The sequence below is a fragment of the Rhinoraja longicauda genome, chromosome 1 (genome assembly GCF_053455715.1).
Source record: "Rhinoraja longicauda isolate Sanriku21f chromosome 1, sRhiLon1.1, whole genome shotgun sequence".
NCBI classification, from domain to species: domain Eukaryota; kingdom Metazoa; phylum Chordata; class Chondrichthyes; order Rajiformes; family Arhynchobatidae; genus Rhinoraja; species Rhinoraja longicauda.
The window spans coordinates 133,224,840-133,244,238 of record NC_135953.1 but is presented as its reverse complement, the minus strand read 5'-3'; the positions used below and the strand labels follow the sequence as shown (position 1 = coordinate 133,244,238).

The window sequence follows — 19,399 nt, the reverse complement described above, 5'->3', positions numbered from 1 at the left end:
AGATTAGTATCCTCTGCCCAGGGGATAAGTCTGCGTTCTTTTATACGTTCGTTCCTTCCGGCGAAGGCAGCCAGCCAACAGTCGCTTGTCTTTGTCTTTTTTTCACTTTTAATTTAATTTTAAGTTCAAAGGTTGGAAGTTCAGGGTCGAGCCAGTAGTTTGGTATGCTTACCTTTACTTGCACTGACCTATTTTACAAGATAGCTTGTGGAAAAAAAGGCGGCACGGTGGTACAGTGGTAGAGTTGTGCCTTACAGCGCTTGCAGCGCCAGAGACCCAGGTTCGATCCCAACCATGGGTGGTGTCTGTATGGAGTTTGTACGTTCTCATGTTCTTGTGGGTTTTCTCAGAGATTTTCGGTTTCCTCCCATACTCCAAAGATGTACAGGTTTGTAGGATAATTGGTTTGGTATAAATGTAAAATTGTAAAAGATTGTCCCTAGTGCACGTTGGAAAGTGTTAGCGTGCAGGAATCGCTGGTCGGCGCTGACTCAGTGGGCCGAAGGGCCTGTTCCCGCGCTGTATCTCTAAACTAAACTAAATCACATTGGGAATTAAAACTGATAATGCACCGTGAACACTATTCAAATTATAGAACACATACCTTTAAAATTAGGAAGAGAAAAGCGTGAAACAATTCAAACAAACGACCAGTACTGTTTCAAAATATTTTAACAGGAGAGACATGGAAGCATGGAAGTAATAAAATAAGGGGAAACATGTTTATTTTTTGTTGAATTACTAAATCATTCTTATGGCCCAGTAAATCATGCAGTAGGCAATTTATAATATACTAGAAAAGAGGGCCCGTTGGGCCCGTCCCCACACCCCCCATTCTCACTCCCCCAGCCCCACTCTTACTCTCCAAGTGTGCCCGTTGGGCCCGGAAAAGAGGGCCCGTTGGGCCCGTCCCCACACCCCCCATTCTCTCCTCCCCCAGCCCCACTCTTACTCTCCAAGTGTGCCCGTTGGGCCCGTCCTCCTGATCTGTGTATGTCAAGTGACCACTATAGCCTTCATTCTTTTTTTTTTTCCCTAATCAGATGTTTGTTTGTTTTTTCCTAATCAGATGTGCAGTACTTTGGTCAACGTGGGTTGTTTTTAAATGTGCTATACAAATAAAACTGACTTGACTTGACTTGACTTGCAATAACAAAAAAGACTTCTTGGAAGCTTTTCGAAACAATGTAGCCGTCACAAGCTGAAAACTAAATCCTTGCTGAAAACTAAATCCTTTTCTGGAAACTTTTGGAAACAAATGTAGCCCCTTGAAGAAAAGGGTTAGAAATGAAAAATTTAAACTTTAATATCTCTCTAGCTTTAAAAAGGTAGCTTCAATTTGAACGAAAGTACTTACAATAGTTGCCCAGGTTAATGGTGAATACGGCGGTACAAAAATCGTAGCGCTTTGGTGTACCGTCTAGGAGGAGTAGGGTTTGTAAGTAATCTTCCGTACATACACATATACATACATACATACGGAATGTTGGACCGCAGAGTTTTAGTATTATATAGAAGATATTGTGTAGGAAGAAATTACAGATGCCAGTTTAAATCGTAGACACAAAATGCTGGAGTAACTGTACGGAGTTTGTACGTTCTCCCCGTGACCTGCGTGGGTTTTCTCCGAGATCTTCGGTTTCCTCCCACACTCCAAAGACGTAGAGGTATGTAGGTTAATTGACTGGGTAAATGTTTTTTTTAAATTGTCCCTAGTGTGTGTGGGATAGTGTTAATGTGCAGGGATCGCTGGGCGGCGCGGACTCGGTGGGCCGAGGGGCCTGTTTCCGCACTGTATCTCTAAAAAAAACAAAAAAAACTCAGCGGGACAGGCAGCATCTCTGGAGAAAAGGAAAAGGTGACGTTTCGGGTCGAGATCCTTCTTCAGTCTGGGTCTGAATATATTGTATAATAATTTATATTATTTCTTTATACTTACCCATGGACATCGATCGTTTCCAAAAGACGAAAAGCCACCCAAGCCCACAGTAGCATCACATGGTTACAGAAGATCATGATTCCAATGGAAATACCTGCACCAAGGATAACAGTCTCCAATGGGTGAGCATATTCAGCCTGCATGCCAAATGGAGACTAAAGTAAAATATTAAAATAAATGTTGTTGTCTCAGTTTGTGATAAAAATTATAATATTACACTTGGGGTAGGAAAAATGATATGCTTCATGGATTCAACATTTACAACCGAGCCCATCATGTTCTCAATGTCCCCTCACATACCCTTGTAAATACAACGACAAACGTACAACAGCGAATGCAACGCCAGAGACCAGGGTTCGATCCCGACTGTTGGTGCTGTCTGTATGGAGTTTTTACGTTCTCCCTGTGACCACGTGGGTTTTCTCCGAGATCTTCGGTTTCCTCCCAAACTGCAAAGAGGTACAAGTAATGTAGGTTAATTGGCTTGGTAAATGTAAAAATTATCCCTAGTGGATATAGGATAGTGTTAATGTGCGGGGATCGCTGGTCGACACGGACCCGGTGGGCCGAAAGTGACTGCTTCCGCGCCGTATCTCTAAACTAAACTAAACTAAAACTTAGTTATGAAAAAAATGGTTCTGTTTGAGGTCACACACGTGACCCGTCATATTTGACCTCTGACCCTAAACAAATATTTTCAGCCTAATGTATAAAAATTTCTCTTGATAAACTTCGACATACATAAGTCATATATACAGTACAAAATAATATACCTGTAATGCTTTCCAAATTGGAAGAGATGTATTCCACAATTTTTCATTATTTTGGGTCACACACGTGACTAAGAATGGACCTCATGAATAAACTTTGAGACAATAACAACACCTTTCTTCTTTTGTCTTTATTTCCAGGTTCAGAGACTCACTCTTTACAATATCAGTTAAAACCATGAACAGCAATAACCAAAGATAGTTATGTCTTGTTTAGTACCTGGTATCCACTACCCACATGCTGCCATATCTGTACGTATCTCCTCCATGCATGTCGTGTCACACACGTGACCCCCCCCCCACCCAAAAAAAGCGTCGCACACGTGACCAGACGTCATCACATAAAGTAATACATTAAAAACTTCTTGTAAGAGATTAATCTTGTAAGAGATTAATCTTATTCATTGCTGAAATTCTGAAATAAACGCGAAAACACTGGAAATGCTCAGCAGTCAGGCAGCACTACCCTGCACACACTAGGAACAATTTACACATACACCCAGCCAATTAACCTACACACCTGTACGTTTTTGGAGTGTGGGAGGAAACCGAAGATCTCGGAGAAAACCCACGCAGGTCACGGGGAGAACGTACAAACTCCGTACAGAGAGCGCCCGTAGTCAGGATCGAAGCCGGGACTCCGGCGCTGCAAGGCAGGCTCTCTACTTTTGTCAAAGATGCCCAGGCTTTAAGGCTGTAAGGCAGCAACTCTACCGCTGCGCCACCGTGCCGCCCACCCCTGCTAATTGTTAGCAGACATTTCCTTCTGAGCAGATGATGTCGGAACTGCTGAGTTTTTAATTATTTTCTGTTGTTTCGGTTTTTGTCAGCATTTTGGCCAGTGAACATGAGTATTGTAATATATTCATGCATATTCATGTGCCATGTTAATGAGTGGGTGTTCCTTATTAGCCGAGAACACTGGGTAAATAAAGGCTGGCGTGATTCAGGCAACGAACGTGTGAGTGTACTTTATCTTTATGCCGTGCTGAACATAACAAAATTGGCGACGAGGACGGGATTGTGGAGGAGACAGTTTGTTTTGCATAGCTAGCATAGCTTTTGTACTGCTAAGATTTAGGTGCTTTGCTACACCAGAACAGGCAGGAAATCTGAGCTTGTGCAAAAAAAAACAACTTTCCTCGTTCCTTTGTTTAAAAAAAAAGAGAGGGACAAAATGGCAGCGTCCACGGGCTACATCGGAAGCCTGGGCATCTTTGACAAAAGTAGAGAGTCGTTCAGCTCCTATATGGAAAGAGCGAACATGTTCTTCATGGCAAACAACATCACAGTGACTAGTGGTGAAGGAGAGGTAGTGGCTGTGACAAACAAGGCCGTTCGTGAACGCATAAAAGCGATTCTGCTCACGGAGATCGGACCTGAAGTGTACGGCACACTCGTGAATATCCTTGCGCCCATAAAGGCAAAAGATGTGCCATTCAGTGACATTATAAAGAAGTTGGAGGAGCACTTCAACCCAAAGCCTCTGGAAATTGCAGAAAGCTACAAATTCGGCACGAGAAACCAGAAGCAAAACGAGACAATCAGTGAGTACATTGTTGCCTTGATAAACTTAACATTACAAGTATGACAAAAGTATTTTGTGATTTTGGTTTTGGTGAGGGCCACCCACATAGGCAGCACAGTGGCGCAGCGCCGGAGACCCGGGTTTGATCCTGATTACAGGTGCTGTCTGTATCAAGTTTGCACGTTCTCCCTGTGATTCCCAGCGGGTTTGGTTTTCATCCGGGTCTTTCTGTTTCCTCCCACATTCTAAAGACCTGCATGTTTGTAGGTTAATTGGTTTCTGGAAACTTCCCTAGTGTGTAGCAGGCCTGTGGAGTCGATACCCAAAACACCCGACTCCGACCCCTAGGTATAATAAATCTAAATCTGCTATGATGACATTGCACAAGATGGCATTTCATCAGAACTACACGAATCATCAGGCTGTTCAGAAATTATCCAGGCATGTTCACTCAGTAGCAGGTGGAGGGAAATCAGCTGGTGATGGCATTTGTTTACGTTTTGTTTCTCGTCGTTCTGCCACCAGATGGCAGCACTGATGCGATTTCTCATTCTCTCGGGTGGAAATAAAGTGTGTGGGATAGACAATAGACAATAGGTGCAGGAGTAGGCCATTCGGCCCTTCAAGATAGCACCGCCATTCAATGTGATCATGGCTGATCATCCACAATGCAGTGGATCCATGGCTGATCATCCACAGTTCCTGCCTTCGCCCCATACCCCCTGACTCCGCTAGCATTAAGAGCTCTATCTAGCTCTCTCTTGAATGCATCCAGAGAATTTGCCTCCACTGCCTTCTGAGGCAGAGAATTCCACAGATTTTACAACTCTCTGAGTGAATTTTTTTTTCCTCATTTCCATTCTAAATGGCCTACCCCTTATTCTTAAACTGTGGCCCCTGGTTCTGGACTCCCCCAACATTGGGAACATGTTTCCTGCCTCGAGTGTGTCCAATCCCTTAATAATCTTATATGTTTCAATAAGATCCCCTCTCATCCTTCTAAATTCCAGTGTATACAAGCCCAGTCGCTCCAGTCTTTCAACATATGATAGTCCCGCCATTCCGGGAATTAACCTAGTAAACCTACGCTGCACTCCCTCAATAGCAAGAATATCCTTCCTCAAATTTGGAGACCAAAACTGCACACAGTACTCCAGGTGCGGTCTCACTGGGGCCCTGTACAACTGCAGAAGGACCTCTTTGCTCCTATACTCAACTCCTCTTGTCATGAAGGCCAACTTTAGCTTTTTTCCAATTTATGTAACCTCTGTCATTTATGTTGAGGTCGGAGTTAGAGTCGGAGTCGGGACTTTTTTACCAACTCCGACTCTGACTCAAGCAGTACCAAAATTACTCCAACTCTGACCAACTCCACGGCCCTGGTGTGTAGGACATAGAACTAGTGCACGGGTGATCGATGGTCGTTCTGGACTTGGTTGGCCGAAGGACCTGTTTCCACACTGCATCTCTAATCTGTAGCCACACAATGACAAATATTGCAGTTTTATTATAGGAGCCATCCAGCGGCCGAGCATTAGAAGTTATGTTGACCACCATATTTACATTATATAGGCTCAGTTCCCAAGTTCAAGTATTTATGCAAAGGCAGGAGTGACTGTCATTCTGGATGCTTTCCGGAGCTATAAATAAAACTACCCTTTAACATAAATCAGTAGTTCAAATCATCATTAAACCTTTCTAAGTGTAAACAGTCAAAATCGTCACTTCGCAACATTAAAACTGAAGTAGAAAAAAACGGGTGAACGACCTTGTTAACAAACATTGGATAAATTCTTGATGTTGTTAAGTAGATAAAGAAGGGAAGCATTTTAATACCTGGTCAGCAAGATAACATTTCATTAAGTAGGTTGCATCATTTGCTGCTTTCTTTTGTGCTGTGATATTTATCTTGTGGTGGCTATTTTTTTCCTTTGATTTCTAATACTGCTAAAGTGCTGAAGTTCGTTTTGTTAAAAGCATAAACCTAATTGCTTTATTAATAGAACAGGTGGATGCTGATGCTTTGTTATGCTGGAAGGTACAGGGTGTTTTGTGGCAGCTTGGCCATTGTAATCTTGGCTTTGCCTGACTGACATAGTGGGTGGCATTATTAATTTGCATTCATTCAAGACATCCATAGATCCTGTAAACATAACTCTTGATCGTTTTTTAAAGTTTTTAGCATGAAAGCTAATGGCGGTCTTTGTTTATATTTTTGATCCTTTTCGTCTTTCTAGATAACACACCTGACTTGGGAACAGGCAGCCAACCTGTTGCTAGGTTTCTGCCATAATACTTTGTAACTCGTCTGGAGAAAATAAGCCAGGGCTTATTGCCCGGTTGACTGATTTTTGTGAAACGCAGGATGGCAAAGTGCTCTTACAGTTACAGACACCAAGCATGGTTGCTCCATTTCAACCACATGCTTATTAAAATAAAAAGACAATGGTTTATTTCAGAGACTTTAACTTCTTTACATCGGCGAAACCAAACGCAGGCTCGGCGATCGTCTCGCTCAACACTTTCGCTCAGTCCGCCTTAACCAACCTGATCTCCCGGTGGCTGAGCACTTCAACTCCCCCTCCCACTCCCAGTCTGACCTTTCTGTCATGGGCCTCCTCCAGTGCCATAGTGAGGCCCACCGGAAATTGAAGGAACAGCACCTCATATTTTGCATGGGCAGCTTGCAGTCCAGTGGTATGAACATCGACTTCCCAAACTTTAGATAGTTCCTCTGTCCCTCTCTTCCCCTCCCCCTTCCCAGTTCTCCCTCTATCTTCCTGTCTCCACCTATATCCTTCCTTTGTCCCGCCCCCCTGACATCAGTCTGAAGAAGGGTCTCGACCCGAAACGTCACCCATTCCTTCTCTCCTGAGATGCTGCCTGACCTGCTGAGTTACTCCAGCATTTTGTGAATAAATACCTATGGTTTATTTCAGAGCATCATGGCTGTTGTGGGCTGATGAGCCTGTTTCTGTGCTGTACAACTCTTCAAGTCTATGACTTTAGTTAGGTTTGGCTGCTGATTTTTTTATTTCAACCGCATGTCGTTGGGACAGACTTGTTGGCTGGTGCATTGACTTCCAGACCAACAACACTGGCCAAAGGTCAATGTTGTACATGACTGAGTGTTAAGATCTGGCAGATTTACATATTTTGGGAGGCGTTCGCTGTGGACATTAATTTCCCAACCTGGCACTCCGACATTATTTTCCAAACAACCAGACATGAGTGTTAAACTTGGCAAGTGTAAAATTCGGGAACAAGGTTGGAGGAGGTACGGATGAATCTCTGCCTCAGCCGGAAGGGCAGTTTGGTCTCTGGATGGTGGTGAGGATGGAGATGTGGGGAGAGGTGTTGTTGTGTCACTGTGGCACGAGGGAGAGGGGTCAGCACAGAGGGATGGGTGAATCGGGGAGTCAGGGATGGAATGGCCCCTGTGGAAAGCAACAAAAAAAGGTGGGAAGGGGAAAATGTGACAGGTGGTGGGAGTGTCAAAGAACTATAGGAGAAGTCTTCTGCATGGCCACACTTCTATAGCACAACTCCTAATGTCATGCCAGAGCTTCGTCATGATAATGCTGCAGAAAGGCAGCACGACCACAAAGGCCACCCATGAACACTGTGGTAGACAAGGCTCACCATTATAGCATCATAGAAGCGTGGAAACATTCCCTTGCCCACACCGGCCAACATGTCCCAGCTACACTATTCCCACCTGCCAGTGTTTGGTCCATATCCCTCCAAACCTGTCCAATCCATGTACCTGTCTAACTGTTTCTTAAATGTTGGGATAATCCTTGCCTCAGCTACCTCCTCTGGCAGCTTGTTCCATCCCCCCACCACCCATCACTGTTATAGTCATAGAGCCATTAAGTGTGGCAAGAGGCCTTTTGGCCCAACTTGCACAAACCGACCAACATGCCCGATCCACACTAGTCTCACCTGCCTGCGTTTGACCCTTATCCCTCTAAACCTATCCTATCCATGTACTGTCTAAATGTTTCTTAAAATGTCAAGAATATGTTCTTGACAAGAGGGCCAAAGTCTTAAGGATGACCCAGCAGCTTTTGGCAGTCAGAGTTAAATCTGACTAGCCTGAAAGTTCTGGACAACAGTCAGCAACCCGCTAATGTTTGGCTCTGGTACTATACACAAGGCCTGCAGTCCCAGGAGATGTCACGTTTGATATCAGTTTGTTGTCATGTGACACCTGGGGAGCAGAGGGGGGGGGGGACCTCAGCCACAGAGGAGGTAGAGTGGGTGGAAGAATGTAGTTCTTCAAGTTTCTGGATCATTGGGACCTCTTCTGGGGGAAGTATGACCTGTACAAAAAGGACGGGTTGCATCTGAACCTGAGGGGAACCAATATCCTGGCGGGGAGATTTGCTAAAATAATTGCGGAGACTTTAAACTAGTAAGGTTGGGGGGAGGGACTCAAACACAGATAGCTAACAGGCAGTGTGTGAGGCAGGAGGCAGAAAAGGGAAACACTCAGACCCAATATGTAGGAGAGAAAGAAGGGAAAAGAAATAAACTGAGAATAAGAAATTATGGGTCCCTTAAATGTGTATATTTTAATGCTAGGAGCATTGTAAGAAAGGTGGATGAGCTTAGAGCCTGGATTGACATCTGGAAGTATGATGTTGTGGCGATCAGTGAAACATGGTTGCAGGAGGGTTGCGATTGGCAATTAAATATTCCAGGATTTCATTGTTTCAGATGTGATAGAATCGGAGGGGCAAGAGGTGGGGGTGTTGCATTGCTTGTCAGGGAGGATATCACAGCAATGCTTTGGCAGGACAGACTAGAAGGCTCGATTAGGGAGGCTGTTTGGGTGGAACTCAGAAATGAGAAAGGTTTAGCAACACTTATAGGGGTGTATTATAGACCGCCAAATAGGGAACGAGAATTGGAAGAGCAAATATGTAAGGAGATAGCAGATATTAGTAGTAAGCACAGAGTGGTGATTGTGGGTGATTTCAATTTTCCGTATATAGACTGGGAATCGCATTCTGTTAAAGGGCTGGATGGTTTGGAGTTTGTAAAATGTGTGCAGGATAGTTTTTTGCAGCAATACGTAGAGGTATCTACCAGAGAAGGGGCAGTGTTGGACCTCCTGTTAGGAAATGAGATGGGTCAGGTGACGGAGGTATGTGTTGAGGAGCACTTTGGGTCTAGTGATCACAATGCCATTAGTTTTAATATCATTATGGAGAAGGTCAAATCTGGACCAAGGGTTGAGATTTTGGATTGGAGAAAGGCTAATTTTGAGGAGATGAGAAAGGATTTAAAAGGAGTGAAATGGAAATTTTTGTTTTATGAAAAGGATATAATAGAGAAATGGAGGATATTTAAAGGTGAAATTTTGAGAGTACAGAGTCTTTATGTCCCTGTTCGGTGGAAAGGAAAGAATAATAATTTGAAAGAGCCGTGGTTTTCCAGGGAAATTGGACACTTGGTTCGGAAAAAGAGGGAGATATACAATAAATATAAGCGGCAGGGAGTAAATGAGGTTCTTGAGGAATATAAAGAATGTAAAAGGAATCTTAAGAAGGAAATTAGAAAAGCGAAAAAAAGATATGAGGCTGCTTTGGCAAGTAATGTAAAAGTAAACCCCAAGGGGTTCTACAGATATGTCAATAGCAAAAGGATAGTGAGGGATAAAATTGGTCCATTAGAGAGTCAGAGTGGTCAGCTATGTGCTGAGCCGGAAGAAATGGGGGAGATATTAAACAATTTATTTTCTTCGGTATTTACCGAGGAGAAGGATATTGAATTATGTGAGGTAAGCGAAACAAGTAGAGTAGTGATGGAAATTAGGAGGATTAAAGAAGAGGAGGTACGGACACTTTTGAAAAATATAAAAGTGGATAAGTCTCCAGGTCCTGATAGGATATTCCCTAGGACATTGAGGGAAGTTAGTGCAGAAATAGCAGGGGCTATGACGGAAATATTTCAAACGTCATTAGAAACGGGGATGGTGCCGGAAGATTGGCGCATTGCGCATGTTGTGCCCTTGTTTAAAAAAGGTTCTAAAAGTAAACCTAGCAATTATAGACCTATTAGTTTGACGTCCGTGGTGGGAAAATTAATGGAAAAGATACTTAGGGACAATATATATAATTATTTGGATAATCAAGGCCTGATTAGAAACAGTCAACATGGATTTGTGCCTGGAAGGTCATGTTTGACTAATCTTCTTGAATTTTTTGAAGAGGTTACCAGGGAAATTGATAAGGGCAAGGCTGTGGATGTTGTCTATATGGACTTCAGTAAGGCATTTGACAAGGTTCCACATGGAAGGTTGATTAAGAAGGTTAAATCGTTGGGTATTAATAGTGAGGTTGCAAGATGGATTCAACAATGGCTGAATGGGAGATACCAGAGGGTAACGGTTGACAATTGTATGTCAGGTTGGAGGCCAGTGTCTAGTGGAGTACCCCAAGGATCTGTGTTGGGTCCACTGTTGTTTGTCATTTACATTAATGATCTGGATGATGGTGTGGCAAATTGGATTAGTAAATATGCAGATGATACTAAGATAGGTGGAGTAGTTGATAGTGAGGTAGATTTTCAAAGTCTACAGAGAGACTTGGGCCTTTTGGAAGGGTGGGCTGAAAGATGGCAGATGGAGTTTAATGCTGATAAGTGTGAGGTGCTGCATTTTGGTAGGACAAATCAAAATAGGACGTACAGGGTAAATGGTAGGGAATTGAGGAATGCAGTGGAACAGAGGGATCTGGGAATAACTGTGCATTGTTCCCTGAAGGTGGAATCTCATGTGGATAGGGTGGTGAAGAAGGCGTTTGGTATGCTTGCCTTTATAAATCAGAGCATCGAGTATAGAAGTTGGGATGTAATGTTGAAATTGTACAGGGCATTGGTGAGGCCGAATCTGGAGTATGGTGTGCAGTTCTGGTCGCCAAATTATAGGAAGGATGTCGACAAAATGGAGAGGGTACAGAGGAGATTTACTAGAATGTTGCCTGGGTTTCAGCACTTAGGCTACAGAGAGAGGTTGAACAGGTTGGGTCTTTATTCTTTGGAGCGTAGAAGGTTGAGGGGGGACTTGATAGAGGTTTTTTAAATTTTGAGAGGGACGGACAGAGTTGACTTGGGTAGGCTTTTCCCTTTGAGAGTGGGGAAGATTCCAACAAGGGGACATAGCTTCAGAATTGAGGGACAAAGGTTTAGGGGTAACATGAGGGGGAACTTCTTTACTCAGAGGGTGGTGGCTGTATGGAATGGGCTTCCGGTGGAAGTGGTGGAGGCTGGCTCGATTTTATTATTTAAGAGTAAATTGGATAGGTATATGGATAGGAGGGGATTAGAGGGTTATGGTCTGAGTGCAGGTAGATGAGACTAGGTCTGGGAGAATGGTCGGCGTGGACTGGTAGGGCCGGACAGGCCTGTTTCCATGCTGTAGTTGTTATATGTTATATATGTTATATGTTAGTTGAGTATTGTTCTGTAATGGGGAAATGGGGAAAGGTAGGAAGGCAGAGGATGGGAAATAAGGAGGGTGGGAGATGGATTTCATTGCAAGAAATCAGGGAGAATGTGAGAGAAAGGGTTAAACCAGAACCTGCAGATAAGTGAAAAGGTGCTTCTGAACCCAGAGGTGAGCCCACCTACATACAATTTAAAATGGTGATTCTTTCTGAGGAATAGAGCCTTTATTTGATAGTTAACAATGAGATTGCCTCCTTGGTTGCTGTGGCGAAGAGTTCACACTCCCACCTCCTGTGCTCTTGGCTTTTTAATGTCACAATAGGCAGGGACGAATTGAATCTCCCAAGAGTTTTTGAAACACATTCATGTAAGCCGCGGTTTTCTGACCGGAGAGGCTATTTACTTAATGTCAAGAAATACCAGTAGAGTCAGAACGCTAAGTGATTATATGCACTGGATAGTCAATGACTAATTGAAGAAATTTCTGAGTAAAAATTAACGTAGACAATTATTTTCCTAGTTTACAATATAGGCAGAGTACAGAGTTGTACTATGGTTGGAAATGTGAACAATATCCTAATGTCAAGTATACCTTCAATGATACGACTACATTTTTTTGTAAATGTATACATTACATGTTACTTTGAAAAACGTACTGTGATTAGACACAAGAGGTCACTCCAGAACAACCCCCCTTTCATTCCTTTGTCACCTGGGTTGTTTCTGTGGAATGTTTGCAGCCGCTATCATCCACCTTCAATTAATATATATTTTTTAAAAGTCAATTGATTGCTGTTGGCCGTAAACTGCTGATACATTGTTCGATGTTACAATATGGATAAGTGTGAGGTTATCCACTTTGGTGGTAAGAATAGGAACGCAGATTATTATCTGAATGGTGTCAAGTTAGGAAAAGGGGACGTACAACGAGATCTGGGTGACCTAGTGCATCAGTCACTGAAAGGAAGCATGCAGGTACAGCAGGCAGTGAAGAAAGCTAATGGAATGTTGGCCTTCATAACAAGAGGAGTTGAGTGTAGGAGCAAAGAGGTCCTTCTGCAGTTGTACAGGGCCCTAGTGAGACTGCACCTGGAGTACTGTGTGCAGTTTTGGTCTCCAAATTTGAGGAAGGATATTCTTGCTGTTGAGGGCGTGCAGCGTAGGTTTACTAGGTTAATTCCCGGAATGGCGGGACTGTGGTATGTTGAAAGACTGGATTGACTAGTCTTGTATACACTGGAATTTAGAAGGATGAGAGATCTTATCGAAACATATAAGATTATTAAGGGGTTAGGCACATTAGAGGCAGGAAACATGTTCCCAATGTTGGGGGAGTCTAGAACAAGGTGCCATGGTTTAAGAATAAGGGGTAGGCCATTTAGAACGGAGATGAGGAAAAACTTTTTCAGTCAGAGTTGTAAATCTGTGGAATTCACTGCCTCAGAAGGCAGTGGAGGCCAATTCTCTGAATGCATTCAAGAGAGAGCTAGATAGAGCTCTTAAGGATAGCGGAGTCAGGGGGTATGGGGAGAAGGCAGGAACGGGGTACTGAGTGAGAATGATCAGCCATGATCACATTGAATGGTGGTGCTGGCTCGAGGGGCCAAGTGGCATACTCCTGCACCTATTGTCTAATATGAAAAAGTGGAGTAAAGTTCATGGAGACTCTTCAGTGACAACAAATATCATTTTCTTTGTAGTTAAAGATGTTTCAATTAATATGGTTTATCATTCGTGTCTGTTAGGCCCTCTCCAGATTTGTCAAGTGCCAATACATTACTTCAATTAATCACCGGTTGAAGAAAGCTAAAAATGAAGGTAACTTATTATCAGTTGGAAACCTATGAGTAATAACTTTAAGCTGGCTTGTGTTGTAGGTGTTTTATCTTACACTGACATTAACGTTTAACCGGATTTATTTTAAGATTACTCATAGAGTTGTATAGCACATAAACAGGCTCTTTGATCCCATCATGTACAGGCCAGCGTATCTATCGATGCTGAATCCATGTACCATTTGGTCCGTAGCCTTCTGATTTAACGATTCAAAATGTTCAACTGGACATTTAAAGTTTGCGAGCGTGGTTGCCTCCATCACCCATTAAGACAGTGTGCTCCAGATTCCAACCACCAACACCTGGAAAGCTTCAGAAAATGTTTTGAAAATGCCAGGAAGCACATCACCCCGATGAAATCTGCCGATGACCTTCACATGAAACAAAATAGCAGCAGATACAAACTGCTTGGCATGGATATTTATAATAGCAGAAGAGGACGGCATGCCAGATAAACCAAGGAAACTAATACTGAACATGCGCAGAATTTTCACAACAAATGCATGCAAATTAGAAGTAATGAAGAAATTAATGGCATGATGGAAAGAGAAATCGCCCTGAGCAGGTGACTTGCTTCCCAGTTTTCTGTCAGATTACAGGTGAGAACAGTGCAGGTGCTTGAAATGTAATCACGATTCAGAAATATTCCTTTAGGTTGAACATCTTTGCATATGATTCTTCTATTTAAGAAAGACAAGTCATTTAAATATCACAGGAAGGAAACCAGGGAATTATAGATCAGTTGGCATTAGCATCCCTTATCAGGATGTTACTGGAGTCTATGGTTATGGAGAGAGTGATGGAGCACTTTGAGAGAGCCAGCGAAAGGAAGTATAATTACAACCCTTGCCTATATTTCCCATGTACGGATCTTTCCTGGCAAGGTTGTAAATGAGGGCGTGCAGCGTAGTTTTACTAGGTTAATTCCCGGAATGGCGGGACTGTCATATGTTGAAAGACTGGAGCGACTAGGCTTGTATACACTGGAATTTAGAAGGATGAGAGGGGATCTTATCGAAACGTATAAGATTATTAAGGGGTAGACACGTTAGAGGCAGGAAACATGTTCCCAATGTTGGGGGAGTCCAGAACCAGGGGCCAGTTTAAGAATAAGGGGTAGGCCATTTAGAATGGAGATGAGGAAAAACTTTTTCAGTCAGAGAGTTGTGAATCTGTGCAATTCTCTGCCTCAGAAGGCAGTGGAGGCCAATTCTCTGAATGCGTTCAAGAGAGAGCTAGATAGAGCTCTTAAGGATAGCGGAGTCAGGGGGTGTGGGGAGAAGGCAGGAACGGGGTGCTGATTGAGAATGATCAGCCATGATCACATTGAACAGCGGTGCTGGCTCGAAGGGCCGAATGGCTTCCTCCTGCACCTATTGTCTAAATGGCTTTCAGATTTGCTTTATTTTCTTCGCCTCAGCTTTGAGATTTTATCACCAAAGTGACCACCTCAATTATCTTTGTTGAGAATGAGAGAATTCTTGTGCAAGTGGAACAGTTCATAAGACAAGAAGCTGCAATTTTTAAAAAAACATTGTGCTGCCCATCCAATTAGTACTGGCATTTATGTGCCTAGCGGGCAACTCATTGATTTACTCCCTTCTCTCTCATCCATCAAACCTTGTTGTAGTTTACGGCTCAACCCTTAATTCGAGAACATTAATCCCACAGCCTTGCATTTCGCTTTGTGAAGATGTTTTCCTTGTTACCTGTTGTGAATCTGTTATTTTAATCTTGCATTGCTCAGTCTTCACTCCAGGGTTCTTATCTGTTGGGAAAATAATAGTTCTGCCGATCCTCCCTTATGTTTGCATAATTTTGAACACAAAGCAGAATACTGAACTATTATCAGATATATAATTGTAAAATCACCAATTTCTAACTTAGTGAAAACCTCTGTATTTATGAAAAGGATTTAAGGAGTTACAAAATATCAAACATTGAACAGTACAGCATGGGACCAGGTCATTTGGCCCACAATGTCTATGACAAACATAATGTCAACTTAAACTAATCTCCTCCTGCCCTGAATGGTTATAGATGGTGCTCTAATGCCATTTCAGATACCTAGATACATATCCTAAATTTGTAACCCAAAATAGAAGCTTCAGTATAAAGTACCCTGCCTCGCAAATGTCTTCAATTTAATTCTATTATTCTATTGACTACAGATGTAATATAAAATGTACTGAAGCCGCTCTACAACAGCGTGGCATAACAGTGCAGCCGATGTTACTGTTCCAACAACCTGCGATCAGTCCTAACTCCAGTGTAGTTGGTGTGGAGTTTGCATTTTGTCCTTGTGACCCTCCTGGCTACTTTAGCTTTCCCCCACAGCCCCGCGCTGAGTAGTAGGTTCATTGGATATTGAAACCTGTCCAGGGTGTTGGGTGGGTGAGTGAGAGTGGAGCTGACGGCATTTGGGACAGGGATCGACGCTCCAACCGTGGCCTGCGGACTTCAACATCGAGGAGCTGGCAGTCTCTGATAGAGACTGATGTCGGGAAGCTCCAGAATCATTTACAAAGGAAACAAATGGGGATAATGGGATTATCCTCAAAACTGGTAGAGACCTGAAGATCAAGTAGACACCTTCTTTGTCACAAAAAGAACATATAAAATAACATGTGCGGGAAAGAACTGCAGATGCAGGTTTAAATCGAAGGTAGACACAAAAAGCTGGAGTAACTCATCGGGACAGGCAGCATCTCTGGAGAGAAGGAATGGGTGACGTTTCGGGTCGAGACCCTGTTCAGCATTAGTTGTTGAGAATGAATTCAGGGCACAATAATCTATATAATAAATGTCATAACAAAGGAGACTGCAGGTGCTGGTTTATACCAAAGATCGGCACTAAATGATGGTGTACTCAGCGGGTTAGGCAACAACCCTGGAGAACATGCTTAGATGACGTTTCAGGTCGGAATCCTTCCACAGACTTCGGACACTGAACTTAGTAGAAATAGGAACAGTGTTCAAGACATTGCGGGATGTTGTATACAGGGCTGAGGCAGTCTACTTGCTATTCTGCCCCCATCTGCTGTAACAGCCGGTGCTTCTCTATTCTTATCAAAATAGAAAAATTGCCTTGTTTGCAAACATTATTTAGCGGCAGTACAGCACTTACATCCTTGATTACCACTCTTGCCTCCAAGTTGCATAATGGTTTACACATTACTCTCACAGCCGTCAAATTGTACAAATGTAACAGTAACAAAATTGTACAGAATCGTGGAACATTGTGATGATTCAGAACGCTGTTTGGGTTTCCGTTATTTGTTCATTTCTATCAACTATTTGGAGGAAGTTTAAACTCATAACATAGAGGCAAGGTAGTCCACATTGACCGTGCCTCCCCAGCTCTTTCTGCACAACCCTGTAAATGAGTCGTTTTTATGTATTTATCCAGGCATGCCTCACAAGTTAGTATTCACTCTGCCTCCGTCCATGCAGAGCTGTGTATGTGCTGTGGAAAGAATGGTTTTTCCCAATCTTTTTTTTCAGATTCAGATGATCAGTCCATGGAATGAGCTGTTGACCCTGTTTTGTTTTTGACCTGTTGTCCTTCCACCATGTTCTCTTTTAGAGTCACAGAGTGATAAAGCGTGGAAACGGGCCAACTTGTCCACACCGGCCAACAAGTTCCATCTAAACTAGTCCCACCTGCCTGCGTTTGCTCCATATCCCTCCAAACCTGTCCTATCCATGTACCTGTCTAACTGTTTCTTAAACTTTGGGATAGTCCCAGCCTCAACTACCCCCTCTGGCAGCTTGTTACATGTCCCCACCACTCTTTGTGTGAAAAAGTTTCCATTGACTTGGCCTCCACAGCCTACTGTGGCAAAGAATTCCAGATTCACCACCCCCTGACAAAATTAATTCCTCATCTCCTTCCTTTATTCCTACTACCAAAATGTACGACACCCCACTTTGCTACACTATATTCCATCTGTCACCTCTCTGCCCACTCTCCCACCCTGTCCAAGTCCTGCTGCATCTCAAGGACAGGCAGATTTGTAGGCCAATTTGCCCCCAGTATATAGATGGGTGGTAGAATCTGGCGGCGATGTTGTGGGGATAAAGTTAACGAAAATGTGGGGAGAATAAAATGGGCTAGCGTAATATTAGGTTTATTATTGTCATATGCCATATATTAGTGTATATCGGCGCTCAATGATTAGCATGGATTTGATGGGCCAAAGGGATGTGCCATAACTCAATATCTGTGTGACATACAGATCTGCCCAGGACAGGATGGCCCTACAGAGAGTAGTGCGTCCGGCAGAACGCACCATGGGAACTACACTCGTCCCCCTGCAGGACCTATACATCAGGAGGTGCAGATCCAGAGCAAGCAAGATCATGAGGGACCCCTGCCACCCCAGTAACGGACTGTTCCAGATGCTACGGTCAGGCAAGCGCCTCCGCTGTCACGCTGTGAAAACGGAGAGGATGAGACGGAGTTTCTTCCCACAGGCCATCAGGACTGTCAACTTTTATAACCCCAGAGACTAAATTTTGTCCACACTATATTAACTTTATTTATATGCTGTAACTGTAATTCTTTTTTGTGCACAATCCGCAGGCATTGCCACTTTCATTTCACTGCACATCGTGTATGTGTATGTGACAAATAAACTTAACTTGACTTGACTTGATATCAAAATTACAAATGAAATCCCATTTGACTGTGCACAAGTTATTCTCGACTTGGGTATCCTACCTTTCTGAATTAAGTCTCAATTTTGTTATCATGCCAGATTACTTTCACCTCTGTAACACTATATATATATATTTTTTTTTAATACATTTTCACTGTTTGTGTGTATCGTAGCATTTTCTGTTTGCTAAAGACCCTCTAGATGAGAATTATGCTTCTCCCTACCCGTATTGTCTGGGGTCATTCATTAGCCAGCCCTGAACAAATTATTACACAAATCCAGCTTCAAGATTACTATTACTGTAATCGGTTTTTTTCCTTCTCAAATTCATTACTTATTAAAATAGCTTGAATTAAAACTCCCCCAGCTGCCATTGTAGGATTTGAACTCGTATCACTGGGTCATTGGTCCAGAAGTCAAGCAACTTAATCACTAAGCGATCGTCCCCTTACCATGCTGATATTTCAGCAGACTTGTTTTCAATTGTCAAGATTATCTTTTTACCCACTCACTATCTTTTTACCCACTCTTCTTCTTCAAATTGTTCCTTAAGATGTTTCTTAAATCTGGTCTAAAGTTTCTTTTTTTCCCCCCATTACAGAAACCTTGGCAGTGGAACGGCTACCGAGAACTCTCTCTCTCGTATCTCGTACAAGGTCCTCGTTTCCAACTGGCAAACTGTGCCTGCCTGTGTGAGATGACATCCAAGCCATACATCTATGATTATCAAATACACCCAGTGTGGGCGACACAGCCTTGGCACACTCAGTACAGAAAAATACAAACATGAAAGTCAGAACCTGACACAAACCAAGACATCATCAAGAATATCACAGTCAAATGTTTTTAGAAGGAAAAGTTATTAATAATCTTTATCATTTTTGCCAATTTAAATTAAAAAATCACATACCATTTACTTAAACAGTGATTATTGATGCCACCAATGAGCTAGTTTGAGATTATTATTCGGTTTAGGAGCATGAAATGTGACAGCAGAAACACAAGGATATTGGAAACCTTGAGCAAAACGCAAAGTTCTGGAGTAACTTGGTGGGTCAGGCAGAATCTGCGGAAGGAATGGACAGGTAACATTTTGGGCCAGGACCTGGAAAAGAGCGATAGGGCGAGACAAAGCCTGGCAAGTGATAGGTGGATACAGGCGAGAGGAGTTTGATTGGAGATGGCCACAAAGGCAAGCGCTGAGGAGTTTG

General features: G+C 43.0%; 1 protein-coding gene across 1 annotated transcript; it reads left to right on the top strand.

Annotated features, from left to right (window-relative positions):
* The first annotated feature begins 3,667 nt into the window (after positions 1-3,667).
* Positions 3,668-17,914, top strand: LOC144600828 (uncharacterized). Its single transcript, XM_078412721.1, has 2 exons — positions 3,668-4,256; positions 17,766-17,914. The coding sequence occupies exons 1-2, from the start codon at positions 3,887-3,889 to the stop codon at positions 17,798-17,800; spliced, it is 405 nt and encodes a 134-aa protein (XP_078268847.1). The 5' UTR covers positions 3,668-3,886; the 3' UTR covers positions 17,801-17,914.
* Positions 17,915-19,399: the final 1,485 nt, after the last annotated feature.